Here is a 23814-nt window from a genome sequence, read left to right on the forward strand (position 1 = left end):
AAACACAACTTTGCAAAGTTCATAATTTACTAAGTTCATCTTTGGAATAAAATATGTGCTTGAAATGAGTGAAATCTGAATTCCTTTCTCTAATCATAAGTTCAGGGAGCTCTCAATAGGATAGATTCAATAATAAAGAGAAAGTGTTAGGAGGCCAGAGATAGAGAAAGAAGACTCTGACTAAGGAATCCCGAAGAACAAGGCAGTCAGATAACACTGTGCCACAGCAGAAGTCAGTCCAGAAGGTGTTCCTTCTGATGGTCCAGTCTCTTCCCTCGGTACAGAACGCCCTTAACATCAGCCCTCAGTAGAAAGGCCCAAATTCTCTATGTACTCTTGAGAGAAGATGTGCTTTGTCAGGGGTGTGCACCCAATAACCTGTAGTGCTTTTTCAAATACATGTGCCTAGACCACACTCCTAGAGCTTGGGCAGGTATACTTTTAAAAACTCTCCAGCAGATACTGATACACACTCCTGGTCAAGAACCACAGTTCTAGCTTACCTTCTAGGCTCCTTGATCAGTTTGACTGGGAATGTAGCTTTCCTAACCATAAAGCTGGCTGTCACAGTGAAAGTTTGCATTTTCCCCCACTATTACACTCAGTCCAAAAGAATCTACTATAGCTATCCCTGTGAAAAGCATACGATACTAAGATAAAAAGAAAGGAGAAATCTGAATCTGCTCATGTGTAATATTCTATCATACTAGAAAGGTATAAACTTAACTTTGAAGAGGAAAAGAGAATATTTCTACCAAGCTAAAATACTCAATAGATTCAGAGGAATCTGGAAAACTTCTGTGAAATGAGAGAGAGAGAGAGACAGAGAGAGAGATAGAGAGAGAGAGATCTTCAACCTCAAGGGTATTTCTTTGAATGCATATTTGAATTTTGACAGAACAAGCTTTCCATGTCAAAATAACATATATTAATGGCACTGCTGTTTCCCTAGACGGCGCTCAGATCTACTAGAGATATAGGAGGAATTGTCTTGTTAGGACCTGAACACCATGGAAGAATTGTAATTTTATTAGCTACGCTATCCTACCTGAATTGCATCTAAGCTCCTTCTGAGCTTCTCACTCCATATGTTGTGGTTAACATTCAGAAGTCAACACAAAAACAGCACATTGGGATTCTTGCCCACGGTTACAACCAATAGAGTCAACCTGTTTTCATTTAAAGACAGTCATCCTAGTGGAATCTCTGAAAATTACTTTTTTTCCAGTACGCCTTATGTTGAGGTGCTTTTATTTGGTTTAAACAATACATCTCATTACCACTTGAGAACCTTAATGTTTTTTTTCCTGTGTTTAGTAGAGTTTTGACATAAGTTAATACAAATTTGTAGTGTGGAAGCACTGATCAATCGGTAAGGATCTTATTTTATTTTTTTGGTTCAATGTGCATAGCAGCTCTTGGCTATAATCAGTGTGCGGACACTTAGATTTCTCCTTCTTGGACCTCTTAGCACAGCCTTAATGCAGGTTTCCAGAAAGGTCTCTAGCATCAGCTATTGACAGTTCATTGTTTGACTTGCTCCTTAATCGTGTTAACCCTACAGAAGAAAAAGGAGTCTACACTCCATCCAGACCTCTGCATTTAAAGAGGGACTTTGCCATTAATTATCTTCTTACAATACTGCCTTTCCTCTGTTCTCATTAGAGTCAAAAAGTTCTACTAAAAGACCTACATCTACTCATCTATAATGTGGAAGAAATGCTTGGGAAACACTAATAATGAACAGTAAAACAAATGAAATTTGTATTTCAGCTTTGATTGAAACCAACACTGAACGACAAGGGCCAGGTCAATATGACAGCATATTTCTTTTGTGAAAGTAGATGGGGAGATGACATTAGTTCCTTCCTACCTGCTCAGTTTCTTGTTTGTATCTATCTGCACGTTCCTCAATGGATTTTTTCTCTGACCGAGTTTGTTCCAGATCTTTCCGGAGCTTGGCAATTTCTTCCTGCAGACTGAGGACCCGCCCAGTGGCAATCTTAGCTTCCTCCTCACTTAGCTGAAGACGCTCTAAGTCACTTCGTAGTTTCTCAGTCTCAGAGTTGTATATTCCTTCCAGATTGGTCAGTTTCTCCATGAGGCATTTGTAGTCTTTGTTCTTTAAACACACACATAAGTAACAACAAGTAAATATACACATCATCACATGTATTTAGTGAGAAAACCATGCTTATTCATCATGTTCGTGCTGTATCATCATAGCATTGATGTAGTATCTGACCAAAATTCTAACCACAACATTTATAATAACACAATCAATACCCTCTTAGTGATACAAAGAGAGAACAGGCACCGTTACTTCTGTTTACATCATGAGCAACATAGATATGATTTTCTCAGTCACAAGGTGAGTTACCATTGTACAGTCTTAATTTCCTGAATCATAATCCAGAAAGAGGAAAATCTATACTTGCTTTTCAAAACAAATCAGTGCACTACTAAAAGCCTTGTGCTAGCCACGTGATGCATAAAAATGATAAAATGGCATTAAAATCACAAATTTTTGACAAATCTCTTTGTTTAGTATCTCAAAACTCCTCCTCCCACTCAGAAAACCTTTCTGATGAACCCTATTTCATTCTGGTTTCCTTTGCCCTACTTAACATTTATGCATTATTAAATCACCTTTATATCATTTGCATGTCCTAAAATATTAAACTTAGTAACTGTCTCTAAGAAATCAAACTTTGATGTCTGCAAATAGACTGTAGATTCCTAGGAAGCATGGACATCTTCTTATTCCATTTGCCCTCTCAGTCCTAAACAACCTGCAAAAGGAACATCACACTACATGCAAATGGACGGTAATGACGAAAGAGCTCTGCAAAGCATAAAGTACAATACGGCTCTCCGTAAATGTTTGGAGCACCGGTAAATCTGCTGTTTTCTCAGAAATAATTTTCTGCCTTAGTCCTTGCAATTGTAATCTTACCTATGCGCTTGTCACTATTGCCACACTCATTACCGTCATCATTTCACTTTCTTGCTAAGACTGAAAGGTAAGTCAGGGGAGACGATGCTGCACATAATCCCCGTGGGTTTCTTGAGGCATGCCCCACTTTCAGGGTTCCTGTTTAAAACACACCTGCTCGTCCACTTTGCGCTGCAACTGCATAATCTTGTTCTCCATGCCAATGTGCAGTTTCTTGTAGCGCTCCACGGAACGGGCCTCAATCTTGAGTTTTTTCAGCTCGCGCTTGGCCATCATCCGCCGGAAGCAGCACTGAAGGTAGATGATGGCATGCATGCTCCTCTTGTAGCAGGTACGAGCCAGCCAGCCCCGGACCCACTTCTGAATGACTACTGCTTTGTGGTCATAGAGTATCTGCAGAGAAGGGTAAGTGCAAGTAACGTCAGGCCCTGGACTAGACTCAAAGTTCAGTTCTATCAACCTATGCCTGTCAGGCTGAGAATCCATAAGTCACCTAAAGGGATAGACACAAAAGCTGAAGTACCAATGTATTATGTGGATTGTACATATCACAAGTATATGGAAGAACAAAATATTTTTAAAAGTGATTTAAAAAGTAGACTTTAAAAGGTAATTAGAGATAGAGTATACACATAGAAGCTGTCTAAATAAAAGGTACCATATTACTAAAAGGCAAACAAGCCTAGAAAGAAATGAAAAACCCACTACGTTTCCTCCTGGAATATGATATCTGTTAGCAACAGGTGATCCTCTATAAAATGAACAGAATTTGGCACCCTGTGAATTATGTGCTACTAAAATAAAAGACTTACCCACCACCCTTACTGCTGATACAATCTCACTGTGTATTAGGTCTATAGGTTAGGACACAGGGTATGGCTAGTAAGCTGGCTATAAAGGCTAACAGTTGGGATACTGCAAAGTGTATTACTGATTTATTGATTTTTTTTTTCAGAAACAAACAAAAACATGACACTCTTGGTTGCCCAATTTGAGGAACACCATTCTAGTGAGGATTTCCCATTGTTCTTTCAAATGTAGCAGGAATCCACCTACGGAATTCAAAGGTAGTAGGGATCAAGTTTTAAAAGGAAGACTAAAAGTAAGATGAAGTAAAGTAAACGAATCTTAATTCTGATTTAATATTAAAAAAAAATGTTACCCTAAACTTATAAGCAATTTATTCATAACTAAATGGTTGCCTTGCAAGATGAATTTGTCACTAACAACCATCAAGCAGAGACTGTGTAAATAATTTCCAAGAATGATAGAGAAGAAATTCTTGAAATTAATAAAGCTTGAACTAACAAAGCCTTCTAAGGTCCTCTAAGTCTATGATTTTATGAAGCAACTCTTGCATGATATAAATGATACTTAAATGTATGCATGGGATTAAGGACTTTTAGTGATTATTACAAATGGACACAACATATCCCTCATGAAACTTCTTAAATGTTAAAATCTCTGAAACCATCTATTCAAATAGATAGCAGTTTAATGAGATCATTAAAAGAACAGTTCCTATTTTTAGGTTATATGAGTATATCTGAGAAAAACAATGAAAAAAATGTGCCATTCTAGAAGACACATTTTGGAAATAAGTGGTTAAGCTTTCCACCCTCAAATACAGGAGAAACATAGATGGAGACCTAGACAGTATCATCAGCTAAGTCAAGGCTGCCCCTTTTGGCTGTTTTCCTAATGCTAAGGCAGCCTTCAGTTTCCGGTCGGTGCAGTTACTGTACATCCTGCTGCAGGGAGGCTGGGCGTCCTGAGCTCTCCCTGAACATCACATCCCTAGGGCACCCCTTGTGTTACCCAGATGACTAGTGACCAACTGGACAACACTCAGTGAAGGTAAATTGGAGGCTTTCAGACTTTAAAACTCAAGCAGCACACAGTGGCAAAGCTATTAATGCCCATTTTCCTATTCCATTTCCTTATCTCCATGTAGCTTCAGACATTGGTCCATTTCTGTAATTTCAATCAAATGGAAACAGTACATAATTAGAGTTTCCATTCTCGTTTCATTTCCATCAGTGAGTCAGAGACATTAAACAATACTCCTTTCCCTCTAAGACTCCCAAGCCCCATGAAGCGGAAGCTTGGACTGGAAAAACAACCAGAAGGAGCACTAATGGGGTGCTTTTGGCCTATACGTGAGCTAGTTGCTAACCTGCCATCCCTACGGTGTCACCGCAGTGGGAGCTGAGCTGCCAGAGACTGCTGCTGCGAAACCAATGACCTCAAAATCCTGCTCAGATGGTCCTGGGAAGAGTAGTGAGGACAATGGAAGGGTAACCAGTTTCCTGTGTCCAAAAGGTCAAGTTTAATAAGGATTTTCCCTCCCCTGAAAGCTCATGCTTGTGAAGGAAGAACACCAGACTATAAAGCCAGCACGGGCAGAAAGACCTGCAGTAGCCGTCTACAAAATTTCTTCCAAACACAGCTATTAAACATGCTCATTCAAGCCTCATTAGCTTTCTATTTTTCTTTGTTGTCTAAACTTAGTTCAAAATGAGGAATTAAAATACATACATGAATGGAGGCTAGGTCACTCCCACATACTGCCTATGCTTAGACAGCTGTCCCTCAAAACACTCTATTGACGTTCCTTTTAACTGTGGTGCCCATAAAGCACTAAGATCCAGACTGCATTTCCTAAAGGACAGAGTCAAAATTGTGCCAAAATAAAAGAGAAAAACCTTTCATCAACGAGGTCATGTATTATCAGAGGTGATGATTCAAATTAATCTGGTGATCCATTATCTAAAGTCATGTTGATTATTACTAGATATAAAGATTATTTGTCAAAAACTTCTAGAGCATCATATTGCAAGTTTATGTAAGTTTAACCACATTAATGTTATTTATTTCCTTTTCACCATGGTAAAATTATTCCAAGATGATTTCACTCTTGGAACAATCTTCTCCCCATTAGTCATATATTCTACCTCGTCAAAGCCCATGATAACTGAATAAAGGCCCCCCAAAGATATCAGATCCTAATCTCTGGAATCTGCAAACGATACTTTATTTGACAAAAGGATCTCTATAGATGTGATTAAGAATCTTGAGATGAGGAGATTATATTGGATTATCCTGGTGGGCCCTAAATCCATCACAAATATTCTCATAAGAGACAACAAATGAAGCGAAGTTACACACAAAGGGAAGAGGAGGATGTGAAGATGGAGGCAGAGATTAGAGTGATGTGGCCACAAACTCAAGATATACTGGTAGCCACCAGGAGCTGGAAGAGGTAAGGGACAGATTCTCTCCTAGAACTTCTGGAGAGAGCTCTGCTGACACCTTGATTCTGGCCCAGTGACACTGATTTTGGGGTTTTGGCCTCTAGAACTGTGAGAGAATACATTTCTGTTGTCTTAAGCAACCAAGTTGGTACTGTAATTTATTACAGCAGCCACAGGAAACTAATACACTAGCTTTTTTTCAAATTACATAGACAAGGGGACGAAAAGGAGGCAAATTTTCTTTTTCCGTTGTCTGGTTATTAAACATATGTACTAATTTAAAAGTATACTTCAAATGTTGGTTGTCTCCATATGGTTCCTATGTCCATAGGAGCCCCTGTGGTGACTTTGTACAGATGTGGAATTTGATTTACTGTTAATAGAATGAATAAACAAAGTTGAAAATAATGGCTCACCTTGCGATACCTATTTCTGGCCAAGTAGCCTCGTAAATAAGACTGAAGAACGATAGCGGCATTTCGCGTGATCTTGTACCTCCTTCGGGCTACATGCATCCGCCAGTACTTCTGAATGGTAGTTGCTGCCCTGGTTCTGCGCAGGAACTTCGCGTAGCTGGCCACAGGAAAGGGTCGTGCGTTGTCAGTAATTGAAAAACCCAGGAATACATGTGGTAGAAATTTAAAGCACTAATACCTTTGGCATACCAAGTAGTACTTCCATGGTATCATTATAATAATATACATGTAAAATCAATATTTATATTTCTAATATTTATATAGCAATTTATATTTCCTTAAAATATGTTTGCATTCATTATCTCATTTCAGCCTTCCCTAACCCTGAAAAGTAGGATGTCTCATATTACCTGATTTTACAATAAAGGAAGTAAAGCTCAGAAAGGTTCACTCTTCCTAGAACAGTGCTCACCATCCCAGGTTATGCTCCCCTTTCATAGCAGACCCGCTGTACACAGCAATCCCATACTTACTTATCACCAGTTTTCTTAGATCTACCCATTGTAGATTTAACGTGCAATATTTCCCCAAATCTATCCATTTGGGCAAAGTCTTTAGCAGTAGTTCATTTCTACTGATATTTCTAAATTAAAATTATCCCTGTTAGGCCATATTTAAGCCAGGAATAGGAAACTTCCTATCTTAAAAGCCATCTTGTCTTGCTTTGTACCTGTACCAGCCGGCTTGTGTTTGCCTTAGGCCTGGAGAAGCCACCTGGAATGTAGAAACCATCTTATCCTGTCCTGCTTTGTACTTTGTCTCCTAGGGGCTTGTGATCAGTAGACCTGGGGGGACCTGGGCAATCCAGACAGAGGCCTGGGGACTAGGGTACAAATGACCGAAACCCTTGGTTGCTAAAGACAATGCAACGAAACCCCCCTGAAGCATTGAAGGGGAAACAACCTGTTTACCCCCTCCTATAAAAAAAACTACATACCCCTTTTTGCTCGGGGAGGTTATGGTATTTTCTAGCCTGACCTCCCGCAGTTCAAGCACGCCAAATAAATTCTAATAGACCAATTTTGGTCTTCCGCCACTCACTCCTCTGGCCGTGCCTAACAGTCCTAATATGTAATCACACTGCAGTGTAGTTCTAGAAAGACCTCAGTTAATCACTCCTGAAAGCTCCTCAATGGAGTCATTATTAACTGCTCAAGTTCATGACTGTTTTAGTTTACAGATGATTTCTTCAAGCCCACATAAAAGTATAAAAACATAAAAAATACTGAGGACACGAGTATGCAGTAATTAGTAAATTTTTTTTGGAGGATGAATCTGAATCATTCATAAGGGTGAACGAAACTTTATTTAACTGTTCTATGAATTAATTTGTTATTCCTTGAATCTAAGAAGAGGCAAGGTGTTGTCTTCTCAGGTAGGGTGAGCACTCAGAACTGTCCTAGGGTGGACAATGAATCAGATGAGCTCTCTAATCTTAGGAGCCAGGTGCTGCACTGGACGGGTGCCAGGAGACTTACCATCGGGCCTGGTAGCCTCGCACGTATCGCTGCACGACGATGGCTGCCTTCCGCTTGCGCACGTACTTCTTTCGCAGCAGCCACCCTCGGATTGTCTTCTGGATCCGGATGCAGGCAGCCCTCAGCTTGTCTGCCCTCAACTTTTCTAGATAGGCCACTTGACCGGCACGAAAAAAGATCTTTGTCTTACCAAACTGGTATTTGTCCTTGTCCTATTTTTGGAAGAAATTGTACACTCAGAAGTAGAAATAATGACCATATAAGTGAAATTTTAAAAGAGAAAAAAAATATGTCTAAAAGCAGAATCAGTAAAGGGATGAATCTATAAGCTAAAACTTGGGCTACATCACAATGAACTAATGGAGCCACTGTTTTGATCCTATGCAAGTTGAGCAAATAGAAGGGATTTTAAGGAAAACTGCAGTGTAAGAGTTATTTTCCAGAATTATTCTACCTGGAATTATTATCTGAGGCCAAAACTTGGTTGTGGGTTATAGGCAGCTATTATTTGCTTGTTTGTATTTTAAATATCTCAGGGAAATGGAGATGCTGAACTCCCTCTGACTGACCCGGGCTGTAAGGATTACATCGGGCTGTATGCTCCATGAGAAAGCTGAAGGGACAAAAAAACCAGTATGAAGAATAAGGCAGGAAGTAATGCACACAAAGTAAAAGTTAAAAAACAAAAAACCTTGCTTATTCATGTTAAGAGTTAAATTTGTGTTGTATCTTGGCTTTATCATCAGTATCTGAAAATAAACAAAACACTGTAAGTGTGTTTTTCTCTACATTCCCATCTAAACCCAGGTTAGAAAGGAGTTGGGACAAACTCAAAAAGTACCAGATTCTTTTACACATTACTAAGAAAGGGGTCTTAGCTCTTTCAAAGAAAAAATAGTATGACTAAAAAGAAATACTATATTTAGTTAATAGTAATCATGATTAACTACCCCAGAGTGAGGTAATCTATTCAAACTGGTGTCAAACAAGTGAAAATATATTTTTTAAAACATTTCATGAATCTTAAGGTCTCCATGACGGAGGGGTTCTCAAAGTATAGTTCAGCATCGCATCCCCTGGGAACTTGTTAGAAATGCAAGTTGTTGGGCCCATCCCAGACCCACTGAATGAGAAATTCTGGGAGTGAGGCCCAGGAATCTGCGTTTCAAAAAGCCCTCCAGGGGACTCTGATGCATTCTAAAGTTTGAGAACTCCTTTTCTTGGAATGCAAGATTCCAAACACCAACCTACATTTCCTAAGCATTTTCCTACTGTCCCACATACACCAATCTTATACTGCAAAGAAACTACTGTTTTCTGAGCAAATTCTATGCTTTCCTACTTCTTTCCTATTAGGAGACTCCACCACGCTTCCTACTAGAATATTCTCTTTTCACTTTTACAAAATCTTACCCATTCTTCAGGGCCTGATTCTATAATAAACATACATCTTCCATGAAATTGTTCTTCCCTCCCACAGCAGATGTGGTTTTGCCTTATTCTGGTTTCTTGTCTCACTCATCTGATAGACACTAGGGTATATTATCTTTATCCTTAAAATACATTAATTTCCAAGCTAGATTATGTTACCTGAGGACCAGACTTTTTGCTTACTCACACAGCATCTGGCCTGGTATCTTCCCTGAGTAAGTAGTAGGTAAAGTTTTCTTGCTAATGATTGAAATCTAACAAGAATATGTCTCGAGTCTGCATCCGAGCCTCACCACCTATTTCCTGATGGTGGACCACCATCCTCACTAGTCAGTGCTAACATCCTAAAAGCAGTCAGCCTTGGCCTCCAAGACTGGGAGCATGCCCTTTCACCCCCCGCCCCCAACAACGTGGATTTGTGCTATCTGGATGCTCCCAGGGCTTCCAAAGGTTACAATCACAAGGCCTTGGGCCATAACCTGTTCAGATACATATAAGAAAGAAAATCTTTCTTACCACTATCAGTTTCTCTAACACATTCTTGCATGTTTGCTTTCTGTCACTCAGCACATCTTTTTGCTTCATTAGGACACGGTAGCGGCTGAAAAATTCTTGATAAGTCCACCTATAAAAAGAAATTCACATCAGCATATTGAAAGACGTAGGAGTCTCTTCTGTTAGGACCCCTTGTATTTGAGGAACACCATGCTCACCGTGAGGGGAACCCTGCCGCACTGATTCGGATGGTTTCCAGGACACCGCATGCTCTCAGTTGCTGCACTGCCCTCTTCTCATCAAACCTACACGTGAAAATGAAAATTATTAATACACAAAGAAGCCTGGCTCACTCCCCAAACTACTCTCCTCAGTTCAGAGATTAAATTATTCTATAAACAGCCAAATAGATAAATTAGGAAAGAGAGCATTCCAAAAGTTGGGACAGTGATCAAAATAGTGAACTCCATGTGAGAGTGAGGAGGACACAATTAGCAGTAAAAATAAAGAACCATAAACATTACCTGCCATTCATACCACACACTCGTAAGAAACGCCACTGAGCATTCACATTTTAAAAAACCCCAACTCCTCTGCACTTTGCCCACACTCATTACATGGCTTGGGTTCGCTAGACATTCTCATAATTCTTTAGCTCACCATACATAGCTCCCCTGGAATAAAGACAGGCCAGCTCTGGAGATTTCTCTAACAAGAAGGGCAAATTCAATATGCACTGTTCACTTATTAAAAAAAAAAATACATTGGTGTTCTAAAAGCTATTCAACTCAGCGTGTATATACTAAGAATTCAGAGTGTCCACATCAATGAAAAATGTTTTTTGCATTATATCTTATATACTTTATGTTTATTTCACTCTAGACAAATGGCATCTTAATGTTAAACTGATCCTAAAAGAGGAAGTGGTAAGGCCTGCCTCTGGCTGGCTCATCACTCCTCTGACTCCCCGAGTTAAGCTCTGAATAACCTCTCCAAGCCTCTGCTATGCTCTTCTCAGGTGGTGCTGGAAGGTGGGCTGATGGGAGGCAATGGCCTCTAGGGAGAGTGGCCAGAATGTGGCAGTTTCTTCCTGCTTCCCACTTCCTACAGAAAGGGTTGCTTGGCAATGAGGAGGATATAACAGTCTTTTAGAATAGTGCTGCCAACTAAGGCAAAATCTTCAGAGGGCAAGACTGCCAATGGCACAGAGAAACAAGCACTCAAACACTGTACAGTGGGAGTTGGAATTATTACAACGTTGGTAAATGTGTTTAATCTTTGACCCACAAATTCCACTTCTAGAAATACATTATCCTAAGAAGGTAATCAGGCAAATATATAAAAATGTTGGGCAAAAGATGTTTATCACAGCATTATTGGAATAACGTAAATGGCAGTCACTAGAAAATCATTTAAATAAATGATAGTATGCCTATACAATGGGATACTATGTAGCCATTAGAATAATGATGTGGATTTTTATTTACTAACATAAAAAGCATTCACAATTTATTAAGATAAAAGCAGATACAAAACAGCAATTACAGCATGAGCCCTTCCCTTTTATTAGTTTCTCTCTCTCTCTCTCTCTCTCTCTCTCTCTCTCTCTCTCTCTCTCTCACACACACACACACAACACACACACACACACACACACACACACACACACACAAAGCGGGGAAGGAAGAAATGTTGGCCAGTTAATACCAGTTATCTCTCTGGATACAATGAATACTTTTTCCTTTATTTTCATACTATTTTATATTTCCTGAAAATTGTTTTTACAATGTGCATGCACTACTTTTAAAATTAGAAAAATAGTTCCATTTTGAAAAAACCTTCCCTTTCATACATGGCATATGTTTGGGAAAAGTAGATATTCTCTGATGGTTTCAACAGTTAAAAGGTAGCAGGGATAACTCTGAGCCTTTTCCAAAGGAGCCTTATCCCACCCAGCTCTGGTTGTAACTAATGCCCAAATTAACAAAAGCCTAGATATATCTTGAACTGAAATAAATTTAAAACAAAAACTAGAACTAGGAATGCTTGGTTAACCGCAACTTTTAAAATGTTCGGAAGGCCAACTGCTAATTTGTTCTCACATTCTCACAGGGTACGAAAACTGAAAAAAATGCAACCAAAGCAATCTTGAGAAAGAAGAACAAAGCTGGAAGCTCCCTGATTTCAAACACTACTATAAAACTACAGTAATTGAAACAGTATGGTACTGGCATAAAAACAGACATACAGAACAATGAAAAAGAATGGAGAGCCCAGAAATAAACTCATGCATATATGGTCAATTAATTTATGACAAAGGAGTCAAGAATATACAATGGGGAAATGACAGTCTCTTTAATATGAGGTGTTGGGAAAACTGGAAAGCCACATGCAAAAGAATGAAACTAGACCACTATCTTATACCACACTAAAAAATTAACTCAAAATGGATTAAGACTTGATCATAAGACCTAAAAACATAACATTCCTAGAAGAAAACACAGGTAAGGTCCCTGACATAGGTCTTAGCAATGATTTTTTGAACCTGGCATCAAAAGTAAAAGCAACAAAAGCAAAAATAAATAAGAGGTATTACATCAAACTAAAAAGCTTCTGCACAGGAAAGGAAACCATTAACAAAATAAAAAGGCACCCTACTGAATGGGAGAAAATATTTGCGAGTCATATATCCAATAAGAGGTTAATATCCAAAATAGATAAAGAACTCATACAACTGAGTAGCAAAATAACAAACAATTTGATTTTTTAAATGGGCAGAAGATCTGAGTACATATTTTTCCAAAGAAGACATACAGATAGCCAACAGGTACGAGAAAAGATGTTCAAAATTATTAATCTTCAGGGAAATGCAAATCAAAATCTCAATGAGATATCACTTCACATCAGTCAAGATGGCTATTATCAAAAAGACAAGAAATAACCAGTGTTGGCCAGGATGTGGAGACAACGGAACCCTTGTGCACTGTTAGTGGGAATGTAAATTGGTGCAGCCACTATGGAAAACAGTTATGGAGATTCCTTAAAAAATTAAAAATAGAACTCCTATAGAATCCAATAATTCCCCTTCTGGGTATTTATCTAAAGAAAACAAAAACACTAACGCAAAAAGATAAATGCATTCCCATGTTCAATGTAGTATTATTTACAATAGCCAAGGTATGGAAACAGCCCAAAGTGTCCACTGATGGATGAATAGATAAAGAAATTGTGGTATATATAATGGAATATTCTTTAGCCATAAAAAAAAAGGACTGAAATCTTGCCATTTGTGACAACATGGATGGATGTTGAGGGCATGATGCTAAAAAAGTCAGAGAAAGACAAATATCATATGATCTTTCAGATGCTAAATGTAAAAACAAAACACACACACACAAACTCATAGATATAGAAAACAGATTGATGGTTGCCAGAGGTGGGGGGTGGGGAATGGGAGAAATGGGTAAAGGAGATCAAATGTAAAAAGAAAAAATTCTATTACCTATGTAATACTTTCCCTACAAGACATGAAGATGTACCCACTCTGTTTTCCTTCTATCGGTTTGGTAACCCTTATGAGATATGGACACTTTTAAATTCAGTAGTTGAGAAATGCTTACGTGAATGGGAACTTGAAGTCATTAGGCTTAATACAGCGCACATAGTGAGGGGTAGTGGCATTGAGGGTCTCCATAAGCAGGTGAAGGGAGTTTCGGAACTGCAAGGAAAAGGGCAAAAAGGGGCATCAAGGTTTTGTCCAAGTCAAAGATAATGTAAAACAACTAAAAAATTTTTTCCAGTGACAGTAGTAGAGATGACGTTGCTACCTGTGGACCTGATCCATCCTCAGAAAGGGAGTTGCTACTAAACAAGAATGCTAGGGCTTTAGGTTATAATTTACTTAAACTCTACCATTCACATGTTTACTCTGCTAAATATCCATTTACTCTCTCCCACCCCTTTTTTCCACCCATCCCCTTTTTTATAGACTTTTTAGGTTCACAGAAAAACTGTAGAGAAGGTACCGGGATTTCCCATACATCCCTTGTCCCCACACAGGCACCGCCTTCCCCACCATCACCATCCCTCACCAGAGAGGAACATTTGTCACAATTGATGAACCCACGGGTACACTGACACATCAGAATCTTCCAAAGTCCATCGTTTACATTAGAGTTCACTCTTCCCACCCTCTTTTTAATACAGATATCCATAGCCTTGTATTGTGAACTCAGAATTTTGACTAAAAATATAACCTCACTTTAAGACTATTTAAGCCCATTTAATCATGTACAGTGGGAGTTTTGCTGTAAGATACTGAAAAAAGTAGCAGATGGCTTAAGCATATGGAAAATAAGTGAGAGAAGGGGAGAGTCCAGTGAGGGTGGGGTTACCATTAGGAACTTGGGATGGGGACTGGAGGCTCTGGCCCTATGTCAGGTCCTTCTTCCTGTCTGCACTGGGCACAGGGTCCCACGCACAGGGAAACACACTGACTGGTGCTCAGTCTCCTGTCCAAAGTCTCCAGCCATTATTCAGGCACTATGCATGTGTGGCATGTTTCCCACTCCCTACGGAGAGCATAAAACATCAAAGAAAGGAAAGGGCAAGGTTCCTGGGCTGAAGGAGCTGATGCTCTGTATGAATCCAGAGAGGAAACTACCAGAGAACAAAACACAGGCAGCAGTGGTCTGTGAGGGAAATATGCATACATGAATTAAGACACAGAGATAGGAGAGGACGGTGTTACATGTTCTCACAGTGAAAGCTCCAGCCTCTCCTCTTGGGCGGCTGGGAAAGGAAGCCCTGAGGCTTCAGCTGGGCCAGAGGGGCAGGAGTGCCACAGCAGGGGCTCCCTGAACTCACCTGGTGCCCCACCGTTTTCTTGTGCTCTTTGGCTGTCTGGGTTGGTCGGCCTTTGGTGGGCTTTGCAGGAGTGCGGGTGAGGAGTGTGCGCCCTGAAGAGGTGGCTGAGGTTGGACTGATGGTCTTCTCATCATCCTGAAATAATTCTGGTAGCATCTTAAACTGAGTCAGAAACAATAAAAAGAAAGTATGCTCTAAACCCAAACTCAAATGTAAACCTTTACACAAACATTATGAAGATTTGCAATCCATAGTGATTCCCTTCCGTAAGTAAACCTTTTCAGAGTCACATTCCAGAAATAGTCAATATCTGTGCTGGGAGCCAAAAATATTAGAGAGGAGTGTGATATAAATGCTATAAAAATATGGGTGGAAAAATGCAATAATTCTACAATCATGTTTGGGGGAAACAAAATCAAAACTACTACACCAAGACTTGAAATCCTAATCCACAGGAATTGGCCACTATGAACATATTACTGGTTTTGAACTACAATCATTTTATGAGCAAAATACTAGTTGAAAATCCTATCTTATTACCTCAGTTCCACAAAATGTTTTCTCACCATGCTTCATTTGTCTGCCCACTAATTTAGCACCGGCTAAAAAATATCACTGAAAATCTAAGCAGGAAGGGTATCATGCATTAGTTCTACAGTATTATGAAATTAAAAATTAATACAAAATTAATAATAATTTTTAGAAAATAATTTGGATTACAGAAAAAGGTAAAAAAAAAAACCCCAAAACCCATCTTTATCCTATAAGCTGTTATATTTGTTTTCAAGGGATTTATAACTTGATTGAATAATTCCTGTAATCAGTTTTGTGTTCCATCGGGTTAGCAGTATGAAAGTCTATTAACAGATCTGGTACTTAGTAAGTGGATGGATGGTATTAGTCAATATGGTTGGGAGAAATTTTATGGAATAAAACAGACTTCAAATTAATTCACAAGAACATCTTGATATATGTCCATATCTTCATAACAGTGCCACATTCCATATAAATAAAATAAATCCTTCTCATAAGTGAAATTATAACTGTAATTACTAATTATTTGTCTAATAATTTCAGAATGTCTCTAGAAGAAATAACTTTCTTAGAAGGATTTTTTTTCATTAAAAAACAAAATCAAATAATTTCATTTACTGTGAATGTGTATATAAACCATAAGGATAATTTGGAAAATAATTCACGATGTATATAACAAATTGTTATATATAACATACCAAAAGTGGTTGCTTGCTACACAAATGAATGTATCCCTTGCTTTATAGGTAAATAATACATTCTAGCTTGGTTGGTTATAAAGAGGAAATATATGTTTTTTTAATATCTTATATTATAATGTTAAAGCTGTTTTCCAACGGGGGAAAAAGAAGAGTTCCTAATAGATTTGAGGTGAAAACTCAGCCCGGGATTAAGATGCTAGGCTAGTCAATGACAGACCAAGTACTTAAGAATCTTATCTACGTGATTCTATCATTTCCAAATAAATTGCTCACTACACATTAGCATTGCCTACCTAAACTTTGTTTTCCTCTCTTCTGTGTGAAATGGTTAATAGAGCTGGGCTCTAATATCATATTCACCATTAGGTGCTAGGTTGTCACGCAGCAGCCTAACCGTCTGTCCCCTCGTGCCTATCCCTAAAGAAAGAAGGGTCTGTGAGACTGTTCCTTTCAGGGACTTGGCTTCACCTTTGTGCTTACACTTCCTGTCTCTCTATTTGGCCCCCAAAAGATGGCTGGTCAGCCACTGACGGGCAAGATTCCTCACGGGAGGAACAACCCAAGCCAGGTGGAACCCCATGGGGACCACCAGGAGAACTCACGGGGTCAACAGAGGTGGGCACAGCCCCCACCTTCCCCCGGCTATGCCTATGTGGCTGTATTCCTTCCCACAACCTGCTTGGGTGAGTCAGTGATGTGATAACAGCAGTTCTCCTTCCATTCTTAGCAATAAGTTTCAGCACAAAGGATTTGTCCCTGGGGAGGCACATACCGTAATTGTTAAGACATCATGGGACTTTCAATTCTGGCTGTTTGCAGCAAAGGTGATTTATTTGAATCAGTTTTCTGGTATGATGTATGAGACTCACAGACCGTGGAGAAAACAATACTACTTCCTTGTGTGCATATCAATAAAAGCCACAAGGGGGCCCGATTCCATTCGGGACTCTCAATCCTTTGAGGCTGGGAGACCCTTGGCCCCCAGTTTCACAACTTTCTTGATTTCTGTTTCTTTCTTAACCCTTTGCCGCCCCTTCTCATTCTCTCACTGCCTGCATTGCGATGGACGCGACAGTGCTACAATTTAACTTAATATCTACTAGAAAATTGCGTAGTGGTCAGAGTTCAGAATACATACGTATATATGCATATACATACATGTGTGTGGCTTCCTCTTTAAAGAAACCATAAGAAACCATAAATTTAAAATTCTCTACATTGAGTTTTCTTTTAAAAAAAGTACATTTTACGTTGTTGTATTAGGAACTGCTCTATAATTTCTTTAGGCAGTTGTGAAGGAACAACAATGTGAAGTTGTTCCTGCTTCATCATTGGCCATTTTTCTCAGATATCTTTCCTGATTCTTCCTCAGGCCAGCCTCTAAAAGTTGGAATGCCTACAGACTCTGGCCTTACTCCCTACTATTTTTTTTTTAAATCTATTTGTTCTCCCTAAACAATCTCCCAAAGCATTGCTCTACATACCATCTAGTTCTGAAGACTATCAAACTTGTATCACGTACTCTGACTTTCCCCAGGAACTGCTGACTTTTATTTCCAACTTCCTTTATGACATGTCTACTTGGATTATCTAATTGCCATCTCAGGCAAAACACATTCAAGGCAGAACTCTTGATTCTTTCTCCCAAAGCCTGATTTTTTACATATTTTCACCTCAGTAAATGGCACCGTCATCCATCCAGTACCTCAGGCTAAAAACAGAAGTCTTCCTCAATTTCTTCCATTCTTTCACTCTCCATACTGAATGCATCAACAAGACCTGTCAACTCTATCACAGATCATATCCCTCTCCACTGTTACTATCTCAGTTCACCACCTCCCCCCTAGATCATTACTGCCCCATCTCCACTCACACCAAATACATCTCCTCCCAGCAGCATATCATTCCCCATATGAAAACCTTCTAGGTTTTCCAAGGCAGTAGAAATAAAATCCATACTCTTTACCATACTTCCCTCCAGAAAGTGGCCCCTGCCTATCCATCCTACACATTCTACTCACCTCCCATGCTCCAGCCACACGGGCCTTCTTTTTGGATTTCAAACACCACCAGCTTATATAGTCGCAGTGCTCCCCACTTGCTCTTCTATCTGACTTGACGTCTGTCTCCCATTTTTCAGGGTACAACCTGAATGACACTTCCTCAGGGAGGCCTTCCCTGATCACCCCAGCTAATGTAGACTAAGATACTCTCTAGCTTGATACCCTATTTTACTTTCTTTATAGCACCTACAACTTTATTGAATGATATTATCTAAATGTTTGATTAAGTGATTATTACCTAGCTCCCCACAAAAGCAGGGACCTTTGCCTATCTCATTTACCTTGTTTACCTAGCTAAATTCCCAATTTTCTTAAATCATTTATTGAAGAATTTACCCATTTTCCACTGACTGAGGATGCCAACTTTATTTAAAGAGAGAAAGATAGATATACAGATATATAAGTAGACAGATATGCCTGGACATTCCACCTTGTTTCTTTCATCTATCTATATCTAAGATAGGGAATTGCTTAAGACTGAATTGCTTAAGACTGCACTTATATGTCTAGGAAATAGTGTTAAAGAAAACAGGAGGATCCAAGTAAGAGCTTCATGAAAATGTGGGAAATCATTTCAGTAATGACAATATTATTTACTCAGAGCTTTTAATATATAAAGCCTTGTTTAAGGGCTTAATAAAACTTATTTAATAAATGAGTTTTAATAAATAAAAATGTAATAACACTTAATCGTCATTAACAACCCCTTAAAGTAGACACAATCATGATTCTATTTTATAGATGAGCGATCTAAAACATAAATTCAGTAGATAAGCTATGCTTCCTCTCATCAACGAACACATGGAAAGTTGGAGTTATAACTCTTTTTAATGGTATTTGGTAGAGTTGCAATTTAGTAGCGTTCAGTGGAGTTGCAATTTATGCATGTGCTCCCCAGTATTAGATGTGGCAACACAGGATTTCTTAATGATGAAAAAATATAAATTAAGACACTTTCTGTTAAGTTCATAACACCTTAATTCCTTTTCAAGTTACAGATTTGGCTAAAGCGTACAAAATTAAAGAAAGAAAAAAAAAAGGACAAAATACACATACATAAGTAAAACTCCACACTGCATTATCACAAACCTAATTCTATTCAAAGCACTTAAACCAGTCTTAACGGTCTAAAATTAGTACTTCCAAGAGAACAAATCAATATTATACTACACTTGCTTCCTACCAGGTGCAAAGAAACTAAAATATGAAGTTCACACTCTCAGGTCGGGTTTCTGCTGACTGGGGCAGGAGGCCTTTAAGCTTTATGCAAGTCACTCAGTGTTACCATGCCAACTGCGACACCGCTGCACAGACTGGTAGTCACTCCAGTGACTCCTCAGAATGCGTAGCTACCTTCTGATGATGACGCTGATAACTATCCAATCAGAAAAGTTGGGTCAGAATAACGACACAACTGATTATAGGTGCTTGGGGAATGAGAACCTGTGGATGCTCTATTTAACCTAAATTACTTAGGCAGAATCGTAACCCTAGAATTTCATGGTTTTTATCACTTCTGTTTCATGAAAATTATTTATAATTTTTAAATGAATAATACTCAAGGATTGGCACTGAGAGAAGATTTTCTCGTATAGCTCAATCTTATAAGCTATAAAGCACTAATGCCCAGTACCAAGGAGGATAGGTGAAAACCTGACTCTTTCTACAGATACCTAGACTCATTATTTTCTGAGTGTTAAAACTGGAATTTGGTCTTTATATGATCTTTCTATTATTAATATAATTGAAATAAAACAAGAGTCAAATGTTCATATAATATTCCATTGAAGTTAAAAGGATTGTTTTAGAATAAACCAGAAAAACAAAAACGTGTTAGTCAGTAATCTAGAAGAATATGCATCAATATTTTTAGCTTTTTACTGATTATTTAAATATTCATTTTGCTAAACTGAGCAACTGGTTTCCTGGTTTGCTCCCTATAGAATGAAAGTGAGTTGTGTCTCCCTATCTTTTTCTGATGAGAGTCAAAGAGTGGAGGCTGGAATCAACATAATAATCAATCTAGTGTAACCATCATAGTTCTTTGCCATCTGGAATATTCTTTTCCCACTAGAAAGCAGTGTTTCTAGTATGAATGCCTAGGAAAAGTAATTTCAAAGTGCTTTGGGCCACACTTGAAGCTGTACTCAATGACCCAGAGATCAACCTCCATCTGGATGGGGTGCATAGGGCCATGTTTCTAGTGCATCCCTTCAGAATGACACAGAAAAATACTGTTTTCTCTCATAGTCTCTCACAAAGGCACAAAAATATACAACTGCTGTGGAGGCAACAACTTCACATAAAACTGAAAGACAACATTGCATTGTAGTTAAGAGCACAGACTCTGAGCCATACAGCCTAGTTTTTAATTTGGCTTGAAAACTCATTAGCTATAAAGTCTCTGCCTCATGTGCCTCTTCTGTAAAATGGACAGAGTAATGATAATATCTCATAAGGATTAGATGAGTTAACATTTGTAAGGCATTTAAAACAGGACCTAACACACAGTAAGTGTTATGATAAGTTACAAACTAACAGTAACGCTGATTTTGTTAGAAAAATCATTATTATTGCTAAAAAGCTAATGCTTAAGTAATTAACATTTTATTGACTATATCCTGATTGGAGAAAATCATATACATGGTTACCTTGCTTGATTTAAGAACTTTAATTTGTTCTTCAAAAACGGTGTCTTTATTCTTTTCCAGAAAGCCTTCACACTGGTATTCCACCTGAAAACACAAGGAAAAATCTCCTTAACTAATAAAACTTTTGAGTAGATATTATAATCATCAACAACAAAAAAAGTATTAGTCTATATGATAGGCTCTCAGCAATGTGGTATCATTGGTTCTATTCTAAGAAACTAGAAACTTGGGAAGAAGTATGTTAACTACAGAGTGAAACTCCTTAAATATTGTTTTTCCTAGGGAACAGTGGTAGTACTTGACTAATTGCGGTCTAAAAGATCCTCCCAAGTCACGGGTAAGCAGACCCATTTGAAGTGGATTCTTGTCTCCCATGTTGGCAGCTCCTCCAAGGCTGACCCAATGTATCTCCTTCTAACCTAGTTCACCATCCAGCAAGGGTCAATCTCCTCTTGGGAGAGAAGAGATTAAAGAGAGAGGGGATCAGGAGGAACAAATGGCTGTTTCACAGAAAGTACAATAACTGATGATGGATGCAGGTGGAGGCTTGTAAATACTGTATGATTTGGTAAGTGGAACTACTCTAGAATGGACTGTTCCTTCTTCCAAAACTCCAGTGACTTCAACTATTTACCACTCGTGGGGTTCCCAGCCTGTACCACAAAGCCCTCAGAAGGCCCTAAAGTCATTCTAAGGTTTCTAGCCAGGATTATAGTGGACTCAGAAGACCCTCAAACCCTGAAGGAGATCCTGGAAAGCTTACCCGAAAGCCTGCCTCACAACCTCCTTGAAATATAAATTAGTCTCATGGCTCCTAATTTTCACAGGAGACCACAGAACTTCTGGAGCAGAAAGTCTGCCTGCCTTGTTAGTAGGGATACAGTGACTCAATCACAAAGGGTGACACAAGTCCACAATTTCTATCCTGAAAACCTTGTGGTCAGCTATGTTTTAGAACTCAGAATTTTTCAGCAAAGTCTGAAGCAGCAATCTGTGATCAAACATATTAACATTTCTATATTGAAATATGTAAATATCCAGCCTAAATGGGATAAATAAAGACTATACATAACCTCATATTAGTTCCGGTCAGAGATCAGGTTTAGCCACTAAATAAATTATAAAAAAACTTGGTTTTCAGAGTTTCTTGGATTTCAAAATTACAGATAGAGCATTATAGACCCATATTTATTTCATAATATAATTCCATTTAGGTTAAAGGAAGAGAAAAACAATAAAATAACAATGAAGATTATTTTTCCTATAAAGCCTTAAAGAATGTAAATGTAAAGAATGTAAACGTAAAGCCATAAAGAATGTCAGCAAAGAAAAAATGATACCTCTTGACAATTGATTTTTTCCCTCTTTGAACTTAAGTATTCAAAATGAAAAAGGAATAAAGCTTCCTTACTTTATCAGCAAAATGTTGGATGATGAAAGCTTTGTTTGATAGACGGGGCTTTTCGAAGAGTGCACATTTGTTCAAATGCGTGTTGTACAATTTTTGGGCCCAAGTGTCATCTGTACCTTTAGGCATCTACAGTCAATGAAATAAAAAAGAAAGAAAACAAGATGGATATTGTTATAAGACTCTTCCAATGCATCAATCAAGAGATCATATTTTGGCTTCACCTAACAGTTTTGATATTCAATTTAGGAACTCATTCTTTTCATATTTCTCTCTTAGAGGCCCAAAACCAATTACTAATGAAGAACAATGACTGAGACCTTCCCATGGATGAATCTGCCCAATCTCTGGGCAACTTAATCTGCCAGTACCAGGAATCATCAAATAAATACTTGATTTGCTTTAGAAACAAAGCCTCATAAATAAAAGACGATATATCATGATATCATGTTATTTTCTCAAAACTCGTTAAATAAAGCTAACATTTGCACAAAGTGAAATATTTACTAATTCAGAAAGGTATGAAATAGAAAGTAGTTTTCTGGATTATTAGGAGGATCAATCTATGTTGGAGATGTAATTTATGGCATATAAACTAAAGAGATATTAAGAGAAAGCATAGGTTACTTGTCTAATATCAGTCAGTGAGTAATAAAGCTGGGGAATCTCACATTTTTCCAACTTGCTGCATCTTCAAATAGTAAAGCTAAAACTCACATAATTTTAAATTATGGATATTTAGAACTATTATTCTAAATGTCTTTTGTACAATTTCTTGCATTTCTTTAAGTATATCATACCACTGGACAAAAAGTACCAAATATAAGCATATTGATCAACAAAAGTGGTTAAAATAGGTAGTAGTTGTATCTAATGTCAATTTTTCACATAACTTAGGCTCAGCTGAAAAGAGAAGGAAATTCTCCTAGTTCCATTTATATTTAAAGTCCTTTGGGTGTAGGGCCCCTTCAAAATGCAAGTTAGAGCGACCCCCACAGTGGCACCTCATGGTGTACTATGAATCTCTGCTTAAATCCACTTACCTTCTGACCTTGATATATCTGTTGTGATAGACTAAGTACATCAGAAAATCATACTTACTTTGCATTCCTCATCCAGCAAATCTAGAATACCCAGTTTAGATTCTATAAGATTAATGCAAGGTTGATTATCATAAAAATCTATGAGAGTCCATGGAATTTGTTCCTTCATATATTCTTCTTGCTCTAATTTGAAGACATGCTAAAAGAAAAAAGAAAAAAAGTGGCATTACTGGATTATCATCATAAATGTTAGTCAAGTAACAACGTTTATATAAAATACTCTAAGAAAATACCAACATAATTTGAGATAGTCCATAGCTTCCAGCAACAACAATCTCGAGGGAGAAACATCATTTACACACAGAGAACAATAAAAGACAGCAAAGAAAAACCACTGGCAGTAAAACCTCAGCTACATACAACACCAAGACACATCATAATTAAAATGCCAAAGGTTA

At 38.2% G+C, this 23814-nt stretch overlaps 1 protein-coding gene across 1 annotated transcript in view; it reads right to left on the bottom strand.

Annotated features, from left to right (window-relative positions):
* The window catches only part of MYO5A (myosin VA), a 165393-nt gene that overhangs the window by 51167 nt on the left and 90412 nt on the right, over window positions 1-23814 (bottom strand). Inside the window, exons 12-22 of the mRNA XM_081048126.1 lie at window positions 23415-23555; window positions 22317-22442; window positions 20906-20989; window positions 14957-15118; window positions 13711-13808; window positions 10309-10395; window positions 10112-10220; window positions 8165-8376; window positions 6627-6783; window positions 3110-3349; window positions 1874-2122 (exon numbers count right to left, since the gene is read on the bottom strand). Coding sequence (XP_080904252.1) covers window positions 1874-2122; window positions 3110-3349; window positions 6627-6783; window positions 8165-8376; window positions 10112-10220; window positions 10309-10395; window positions 13711-13808; window positions 14957-15118; window positions 20906-20989; window positions 22317-22442; window positions 23415-23555 — 1665 coding nt within the window. The remainder of the gene's footprint in view (window positions 1-1873; window positions 2123-3109; window positions 3350-6626; window positions 6784-8164; window positions 8377-10111; window positions 10221-10308; window positions 10396-13710; window positions 13809-14956; window positions 15119-20905; window positions 20990-22316; window positions 22443-23414; window positions 23556-23814) is intronic.

This window comes from Rhinolophus hipposideros (genome assembly GCF_964194185.1).
Source record: "Rhinolophus hipposideros genome assembly, chromosome: 5".
NCBI classification, from domain to species: domain Eukaryota; kingdom Metazoa; phylum Chordata; class Mammalia; order Chiroptera; family Rhinolophidae; genus Rhinolophus; species Rhinolophus hipposideros.